Source organism: Micropterus salmoides, unplaced genomic scaffold (assembly GCF_014851395.1).
Source record: "Micropterus salmoides isolate LMB-PRFRI ecotype aquatic unplaced genomic scaffold, ASM1485139v1 Ms_hic_scaffold_3, whole genome shotgun sequence".
NCBI lineage: Eukaryota > Metazoa > Chordata > Actinopteri > Centrarchiformes > Centrarchidae > Micropterus > Micropterus salmoides.
Window position 1 is genome coordinate 32,040,846 of NW_024042261.1, and position 9,941 is coordinate 32,050,786.

A 9,941-nucleotide genomic window follows, 5' to 3' on the forward strand; every position below is an offset into this window, starting at 1 on the left:
CATGAGAGCAGTAAAGGTCAAGCTCGTCTTTCCTATCTTATAATAAAAGTTTACTCACATTTAAAATGTATAAAAACTGAGAATGAGTTTTCACTGTTGTCGTTGAGATTTTTGTTGGAAATTTATTAAAATCTATCCTAAACAGGAGAGGAGGAAATACACAGACAAAGAATGTGAGGCAGAGAGGAAAACAGTAAAGGAAGGAGGTGAAGGAATGTACAAATAAACACAATTTACCACCAATTTACTAAAGAAATGTACAAAATACAATAAAAAATATACATCATCAATTTTATATTTATTGCAAAGTGTTGTATAACAGAGGGTTACATAATTACAGTATGTTAAACAGCCTGACTACAAAATCAAAAAAAGGAATTTCTTTGATGTGAAGCAGCACAGTACACAGTGTATGTGTATCATAAGAACCAGCATGTGAGCTGCTTGTTACGATAATTTTTGGATGAAGTTCCTTTAATGTACTGTCACATGATAAAGCCAGCTCACTGCTTATAGTACAAAAGTAAATGTGAATCATGTTGTTACAGTAACACTACACACAACACAACAGGCTCCCTTTGTCCTTGATGAGTTGATGAGTTTGAAATGCAACCAGGATCATTTTTTAGTTTTTTTTTTTTTTTTTTTTTTAATGGAAGTAAAAAAAATCAAAAGCACAGCAAAAATCGATATGTGTGAGCCTTTTTATTTGGGGGGGATGACCACATCTGTTTAATTTTCCATCATGCTGGATTACTCATAATTCAGCAGTTGCTTAATCCTACTTCTCTTACTGTCACTGTGACACACAACAAAAAAGAGAAACATTAAGAGGTCATTGTTACAGATCAGTCAAAGCGAAACCATTTGACCTACACGTTTTTTTTAAATCTGACTTTTACTCTTTGTCTTTTTTTTGCAGCTTTGTTTAGTCCAATTTTCAGCTATCTTTTATATTGAATTTATAATTTCTCCAACTTAACCTAAGGTTAAAAATGATGAGCATTCATTCTGGGAAGAAAGCTGTTCATATTCTTTACTATTCTGTACTCTATTTCACAAAGTATTAAATTAAGACATATGGATGTTAAGATTAAAATGTGGTCAGCACAGTATAGACACAGTGTTTATTTTGTTTACAGTATATTCAAATATAGGCATACCAAGCAATATTTGCAAAATATTTGGTCTTTTTTCAGGCTAACAATAAGACACAATAAAAAATAAAGGGGACATGGTTGTGCTTTACCAGAAGATTTGCTTCAAGTGTAAAGATCCTCCACCTCAGGCACCAACTTTCTCCATCATGAACTTGCGACTGAACTCGTAAGCAAGAAAGAGTGCTCCGTTGGCAGGGAAGGTGCGTATCATGGTAGGAGTCAGACCAGAGTACAGAGCAGTGAACCCTGCGGGACGACAGAGTCAAACAGCTACACAGGTCATTCCCCATAGATGAGTCAGGTCCCCAGCTTGGGCCAGTTAGTAACAGGATGCAACCACACACTGCGTCAAAGTCAGACCAGCAGTCTAAAAACTTCAGCTGCCCTAGTTTACATTATACAAGTTTATATCAAATTCATCCCTTAATTTATCATCTAAATCAGGCCAACAAATGTACTTCTAAAGAAATTCTACAAGTATTAGATAAGAATAAAAATAAAAATAGCCCTATAGAGCCTGCTCTGTTGAGATGTTTTGTTGGCACCCTGTGACCCCATTAGCACCATTATCCTGATCTGAGCACCATAGGATTCATGAACAATATATCAATGTATAACTGATCTACCGCTTACTTTAAGGCCACAAAGAAACAGACACATTCAACAAATACATGCTTTCTTTATATTGATGCTTTCATGTGGTGATATGAGTACCCAAATAAAGTATCTGAAAATCTGATCTGACTCATGTAAAAAAATTAAATAAATAAATAAAAAACCACAATGAATGTATGGATCTATGGCCAGATTATTCATTTTAAATTTCTATACATACCTGCTGTCCTGTTAATACGCATTTTCATTTCAAGTGCTTTCATCTCTTACTCATTAATTGACATTTCAACCGCTGTCACTGGTTACACAACTCATAATTCAACTGCTTTCAGCACTTACTTTTTAATGAGAGTTCATTTGTTTTCAGTGATTACAATTTGACACTTTGATGATTTCATCTGCTCTCAACGCTTTTAGTGCTTACACGTAAATTGAATCTTCAAATTCTTTCAGGGCTTCCATTGTAATCTCCATTTCTGCTTCACAAACTGCATTTCAACTGACACACTCCAAGTATTTCAACCATTTCAATAATTTCAACTGGAAATTTTCAGCTGTGAGCACGCTTCAACTTCCTTCAGAAAACTATTCTTTTTAAAATTTTTATGTTTTGCATGTTATATGTTGTGCGACACATTAAAATTTCTCTCTCAGAATGCTTTGCTGCTGTCATGTAGGACACCTTTAATACTGTACTTTATATGCTATGGTGTTTTCATTCATTGTTGTCAAGTTAAATAAAATACAATGTCTCACAAAGACTATATTTAATTTCAATTTTAGAATGTATGTTCAAATCTTACCCTCAGTGCGCATGATACTGATGGAGGTCTTCATGAAGCCCTTCTGCTTCCCAGTTAAAGAGTGTACCTGGATCCTGGACTTCACACAGTCTATGGGATAAACCACCAACCAAAGACAAGCTCCCCCAAATCCACCACTGAACATGAGTGGAAGAATACCTGCGAAGGCCAAAATTATTTTGTGGGAGCAGATCACAGAAACATGACAACATTAAAAACAGCATAATGACTCATTAAATATTATTGGAAAATAATTTAACCATACCTATACTGTCCTTGTCAGTGCCCATGTACTGTGCAAATTTGGACCGACACAGTTCATAGGCCCCAAAAAAGCAGAAGTAACCTGGTATCTCCCTCACAATGGTGGATGTCAGTCCTTGGTAGAAACCCAGGGGACCGTTTGTCTTCAACACTGTCTTCACTACTGTCCACACTGTGCTGGAGTCACACCACAAAACACAGTCAAATGTGTATAAACTTAAACTCCACGTGTCCTGCTCTTTCCAACATCACTTGTAAGTCACGCTTACCTTCTCGGTCCTTTTGTGATCTGGCCAGATGCTTCCATTTCGTGCATTGCCTGCAGGCGACATTTCACCAGCTCGGTGGGGCATATTGCCATAGCGGAGAAGATGGAGGCTAAAGACCCTGCGGATGCCTTCTGAAGATCACTGATGAGAAATTAAAAAGAGTACATAAGAAGAATTAATAATAAAAGATTTTTAGTGTGCTTACAGGAAGAATACCTTAGTCTTTAGGTTCACTCAGGACATTTACATATAAGACAAAAACATAAATTCTTTCCTCTCGTAACCACAAATAAGAGGGAATTTGCTCTGACACACATTAAGTGCACTAAATGAAAAAGCATCCTATGAATGTACTAAAGATAGTTTTCACTTACATTTCCTGGTCCAGATCGGATAGAATTGTTTCTATCTCAAACAAAAAGTCTTCAGTAGACAAAGTCACCTTCTCATTAAATGTCAAGGGACTGGCTAGACACCGAGAATTTCTCTGAATAATGTGCTCCTAAGATTGAGAGTCATTTCCATCTAATATTTTTTACATCCATTTACAAAAAACATGTCCTTCCTCGTCACATTTTATTATCTTTACTGTGAGTGATATGTTTCTGGTCAAGCAAAAAGCATCTTAAATTTTAAAAAAGGTCTGTCTCTGAAAGGATCCTTTCCACAATGTTGTCAGACACGTAAGAACAACAATCTGAGCCTGTCAGTGGCAAAAGCAACCACTTTAGTGGGCAAACTTTGATGGGACACAATTGCCTGCAAGTATTCCATTGTAGCCCTGATTCGCTACTGCAGACCGCAGTGCGCTCACTCAACATTGGACTGAACTATTGCCCCAATAAGCCACAACAACATGGGAAAATAGGGTCATGGTTGAAAACTTCTAAAGTAATTGTTAAGTTCTCAAAATGCCCCCCAAAGACATTCAGTGATATAGAATTGTGTGACTGTAGCATTGCACAATAGTGCATGGTGAAACACTTTACTGCACAGGGTGTGGACCAATTCCTGGAAGACATTGAAGGAAGTGGGGAGGATATACAGTGGGGGAAATAAGTATTTGAACCCTTGCTGATTTTGCAGGTTTGCCCACTTACAAAGAATGCAACGATCTATAATTTTAATCATATGTACATTCTAACAGTGAAAGACAGAATCCCAAAGAAAATTCCAGAAAATCACAGAACATGAATTTATAAAAATTGATAACCATCTGATGAGGAAAAACAAGTATTTGACCCCCTGGACAAACAGCATGTTAATATTTTGTAGAAAAGCCATTATTGGCCAGCACAGATGTCAAACGGTTTTTATAGTTGGTGACAAGGTTTGTGCACATTTCGGCAGGGATGTTGGCCCACTCCTCCCTGCAGACAGCCTCCAAATCATTCAGGTTCCGAGGTTGTCGCCTGGCAACTCGAATTTTAAGCTCCCTCCAAAGATTTTCAATTGGATTCAGGTCTGGAGACTGGCTAGGCCACTCCAGAACCTTGATGTGCTTCTTCTTCAGCCACTCTTTTGTTGCTTTGGCGGTGTGCTTATGGTCGTTGTCGTGCTGAAACACCCATCCTCGACCCATCTTCAGCTCTCTCACTGAGGGAAGGAGATGTTGGTCCAGAATTCCACGATACATGGCCCCGTCCATCCTCCCCTCAATACGATGGAGTTGTCCCGTCCCCTTGGCTGAAAAGCACCCCCAAAGCATGATGTTGCCACCACCATGCTTGACGGTGGGGATGGTGTTCTTTGGGTTGTACTCGGTGTTCTTTGCCCTCCAAACACGACGAGTTGAGTTGAGGCCAAAAAGTTCTATTTTGGTCTCATCTGACCACATCACCTTCTTCCAGGCCTCTTCTGAGTCGTCCAGGTGGTGAATGGCGAACTTCATGCGGGCCTATACATGTTTCTTCTTGAGCAGGGGGACCTTGCGTGCGCTGCAGGATTTCAATCCATGACGGCGTAGTGTGTTACCAACCGTTTCTTTTGTAACTGTGGTCCCAGCTGCCTTCAGTTGATTCATCAGTTCCCCCCTTGTGGTTTTGGGATGATTCCTCACCGTTCGCATGATCAGGGACACCCCACGAGGCGAGATCTTGTGTGGAGGCCCAGACCGAGGGAGGTTGGCGGTGGTGTGGTGCTTCTTCCATTTCCTGATAACTGCACCGACAGTTGATCTTTTCTCTCCAAGTTGCTTTCCGATTCTCTTGTAGCCCATCCCAGCCTTGTGCAGATCAACAATCGTGTCCCTGATGTCCGTAGAAAGCTCTTTGGTCCTGCCCATGGTGGTGATGTTGGATGCTGGTTGTTTGGGTGTTGACAGGTGTCTTTTATACAGGTAACGAGGTGAGGCAGGTGTATTTGATGTAGATAATTGGTTGGGATTGGGGCTGTGTCTTAAAGAAAGACTAACTGGCTTGTAGGAGCCAGAATACTTGCTGTTTGGTAGGGGGTCATATACTTGTTTTTCCTCATCAGATGGTTAGCAATTTTTATAAATTCATATGATGTGATTTTCTGGAATTTGCTTTGGGATTCTATCTTTCACTGTTAGAATGTACATATGATTAAAATTGTAGATTGTTGCATTCTTTGTAAGTGGGCAAACCTGCAAAATCAGCAAGGGGTCAAATACTTTTTTCCCCCACTGTAAATGATAACAGTAACAGAAAAAATGTATGACCAACACGATTCTAAGAAGTCACACTGATGGTCTGCAAACTAAGCTATACAACTACAGTCTTGCTTCATATTAATATCTGTTATGTCACACAATATTGGTATGTCGAAATGTTCATCACCACAGCCAGTTATGGAGCTTCTAATGGATACACAAATAATTACACAAAATTGTCAGTGTCAAACCTGAGATCGGCCCCCTTATCCGTGTTGGACACAAAGCGGATCACATCCTGGCAGCGACCATAACTCACAAAGAGCACAGCATTCTCACTGATGTTGGCTATAAGGGCTGGGGTTGTGCCTTTGTAGAAACCACGTAGTCCCACCTGCCTGAAGGTCGACGTGAAGCAGTGGATGAAGCCGCGGTACATGGTGGGGAACGTCTGCATCTTCACCTTTGTGGTGTCAAACGGCTGACCACTCAGCACACAAGCTGTACCACCTTAGGAAGGATTTCAAGAGATATCTTGTGTCCAAGGCAGATTCCAGGGAACAGTTTGAACACTTTTTATTGTCATGCATTAGGGCTGAACGATATGCAAAAAAAATTATATTGCAATTATTTTGACAGATATTGCAATTGTAAGTGGGAATGGTGAATTTTATTTTCACTGAAATAAAATTTTAAATTATGATGTGTTTTTTGCTGGAGTCTATATCAAACAAGCAAGTTCCCTTACGTCTGTAGAATATGATTTGTATGGGGCATCTCTGTTGCACCACAATGCTTAGTTTATAATGGTACGTTGAGTTGTGATACATTCATTAAAAATGCGATTTGGATATTGCACTTGGCGATATTACAATTTCAATATTATTTCTATTAAACTACATACTACAACTACATACACATTAGTACACAGACAAACAGTGGGTGAGATTTGCCTTTAGAAATACAGCCAGACAAGAGTTTTGTTTTTGGATATGACCTTGTAGATACACAACTGAACACTATACAAACTAATGCTGCAGACCCCATAACTTCTTCCTGGCCAAAGCCAAAATTGTCTGTAGAGCTGTATGGGTCCTATTAAACAATTTATCAAGGAACAATCTCAATGGTGTGTATTTCAGTGGTTATCTTACACAACAGGATATAAATGTGTATCACTTTAACAACAATTCCATGAAAGAAAATCAGAGATGAAACACTCAAATTAATGTATAGAACTTGTTACTGCAGTAGATAGTTAGATAGATAGATAGATAAATAGATAGATAGATATGGCTGATTAATTAAGGGAAACTCACCTATTGCTCCAGCTGAGAAGTCAATAATTGGCTGGATTAGGGGATGTGGAGCCATAATGATTGAAAAGATGCTGTGAACCCGAAAAGCTATAGTTATTTAACAACCTTGGCTTTATCACTTCACATTCAAATGCAAATACAAAACTGAAAGTGCTTGTATTTGTATTGTAAAAATCTGCTGAGATATAAAAGTACAATAAAGTCATAATAGAACTAAACCATTAAAAACCACAGAAACAAGGCAGGAAAAAAACATATTTCTGTGAAGCAGATGCGTACACATTTCATTCTCACCTGTAGTAGGTCTCCTCGGTGTCTTGCAGTTTCTCACTCGTGTGGATCAGAATATTTGTGTGTTCCCTTACATAGAGCAACTATGAAAACATTTATTGTACAACCGGCTGTCAGCACTTAGCACCACACGCGATGAGCTCGACCTTGTCAAATAGATAGGCTTAACTACACCCCTACCAAGTGAAGTCTCCTCGTGAGCATTTAATGTAGGCTGTGCTTTCGTTTTCTTAGCAACGTCTACTGTTGCGACAGTTCGTCTCCGGTGCACACTTTACCCACAGCAAGCGCACAAGGAGTTGCGTCATGCTCTCCACAGGAAGCCACAATTAAACAGGAAAGAATACATTTTGAATCGAAGCATAATTAGAGATATTAATAGGCTGTTGCATTAATATAATCTCTGGACTTCCTGTCTTATAACTGTTACACTATCATCTGATCGCTGTTGACAGAGCTGACAAAAATATAGGCCTATATTTAATAAGCTTTACGTTTATATATTTAAACGTAATGTAAACGTATTTAATTGTTAAACTAATAGGCCCTACCTTTTGTAGGCGACGTATTTCTGAACTCTTAACTGTCTTTACGCTGTTGTTTTGTTGGAACAACAATGCATTTTATTTGAGAGGTGAAGTTACAGCCCAGAGTAGCCTAACTGATAAGTAACTAAATGAAACAAAATAGCGCATTAGTGATGAAAAAAAATCTTTCAGTGTGTTATTACGCCGACTAAATATAGAGCTGAATGCGGAAGAGTTTAGATACCGGTGTGACACCACAATCTGTGACCCATTAGATACAAAGCCCTGATTTTTACTTCCCATTTGGGTCACATAATCTGATGGGTCACAGATTTTGCTGTTACACCTGTTTCGTCTCGTACCGTTGTAATGGCAGACAATGGCCACAAGATGTCAATAAAGGCCACAGTTGGCTGAAGACGCAGCTTCTAGTCCAACAAACCACCAGCATTGTGTTTTGTTGTGTCTTTCAAGTAAAAAAATCAAATCAACCTTTTCTTTAAAAGTGTGTGTTTTTATTTTCAAAATTATTGTATAATCAGTAGGCCTATTTTTTAAGATGTAGCCCTGTTTTATCTTTGTAGTACCATCACTTTGGGGAAAATGTGTCATTTGGAATTTGTTATTAGGTTTTCCAAACACAGTGTATACTCTGTACTTAATATTATGTTGTGCTATGATTATTGGCTGTAGTAGGCTAATAGTAGTATTTATTTGGGTGGATAATTAATTCAGAAACTGTTAAGCCTACTCATAGGGGGCAGTAGCCTACTGGGTTGCTGTCAAGCCAAAACTCAAGTTGCACATGATAAAAAAATAACTTGTTGACATCTCCAAGAAATGGCAGATGGCAGATGAATTATCAAAAACTATACAGATGAATGATCAAAAACTATATTTAGGCCCCTTGTTTTATCAAACAAAGGGATGACAAAAATACTATGTTTTTTATTAGGCATACATCCAAACACCAATTTTAGAGAGGTGGGGGAAAGCAATGGATTTAATTAATAATCTTTGATCGAAACGTGTAAAACAATAGGCCAATTTTTATTTTATAATCAATTACTGGTGAACGTTATTTTCAGACCCAAGGAAGCAGTTGTCAGAGAAAAGCTCAATGTTTGGTCCCTCAGACTACTAGAGAAAAGAATGAAAATTAAAGCTGCAAGCAGCGTTGGGCGGGCCCTCGCACTTGTAAGTGCGTCCGCGTGTGAACCGGCCGAGTTGCATATTCTGGAGCTCTGCCGGTGCGGCTGTGAATTTGCAATGCGGTTCCGACGCCGCATGAAGGTGTTATATGTCACTTCCTGTGTCCCCTATGTGGAGCTACATAGCACTTGCCGCTATGAATATAAATCGGTATTGGCGTGTAGATGTCTGCGGGGTGGGAGAGTTATCAAGCACGTAAAGTTTGTTTCAGATGTGATTATGTACACTGAACAATAATGTACCCAAACAATAAAATAAATTCCTTTTATATTTCCCTGCCTTGTTGTTTATGTGTACATACAGAGGAAGAATGTGAGAACAGCACACATTTCATCGTTACTGTGTTTCTGCTCCAGCCTGCCTAAAAGAAAAGCGTTTTTGGGATTAAATGGACTTTTTTAGCTGCTGCAGTGCAGGATGAACTCAGAATAGACCCATTTCTCACCTTATTATTCTAAACCATGCAACGAAGAAGAAGAAATGCATAATAAATCCTGGGACAAAATCTGTCCACAAATACTGTACAGCATGTAGTCTAATGAACAAGACTTGTGTTATAGCTGACTTGGGCAGTGAAATGTTTAATTTTTTTAATTCATGTGGTCATAGTTGTCCACAACTCAAATCAGAATATAAGAAGAAATGTTTTATACCACCTCAAGAAGGCTTCCTATCAGAAAGGTAGGAAAGTATTTCAAATGTACAACTGCAGTACTTAAATCTAAGTAAAGTCATTACCCTGACATTACTGTGTTACGCATGTAACAGGTTTTATACTTCCTGTGAGTATAATCCAATCAATCTTATTTTCATACTGTATATCCGTTGTGTAATTTGATAAATTGTGTTGTATGTGGTGCTCGCATC

At 38.6% G+C, this 9,941-nt stretch overlaps 1 protein-coding gene across 1 annotated transcript; it reads right to left on the reverse strand.

Moving 5' to 3' along the window:
* Positions 1–279: 279 nt before the first annotated feature.
* LOC119883470 (mitochondrial ornithine transporter 1-like) lies at positions 280–8,003 on the reverse strand. The gene is made up of 8 exons (XM_038694120.1): positions 7,339–8,003; positions 7,045–7,115; positions 5,977–6,235; positions 3,112–3,252; positions 2,844–3,019; positions 2,579–2,737; positions 1,250–1,406; positions 280–799 (listed from the first exon to the last, which is right to left on the reverse strand). Exons 2-7 carry the CDS (start codon positions 7,097–7,099, stop codon positions 1,285–1,287), a joined length of 912 nt encoding a protein of 303 aa, XP_038550048.1. The 5' UTR covers positions 7,100–7,115; positions 7,339–8,003; the 3' UTR covers positions 280–799; positions 1,250–1,284.
* Between the last annotated feature and the right edge of the window lie 1,938 nt (positions 8,004–9,941).

What these genes read in the sequence shown, in the direction of transcription:
- LOC119883470 (XM_038694120.1), bottom strand. Translation starts at nt 7,099, where the DNA reads ATGGCTCCACATCCCCTAATCCAGCCAATTATTGACTTCTCAGCTGGA. An exon ending in CACTGACAAGGACAGTATAG is followed by an intron (nt 2,738 to 2,843) that starts GTATGGTTAAAT and finishes TGGCCTTCGCAG; the next exon opens with GTATTCTTCCACTCATGTTC. An exon ending in CAGTATCATGCGCACTGAGG is followed by an intron (nt 1,407 to 2,578) that starts GTAAGATTTGAA and finishes GTCGTCCCGCAG; the next exon opens with GGTTCACTGCTCTGTACTCT.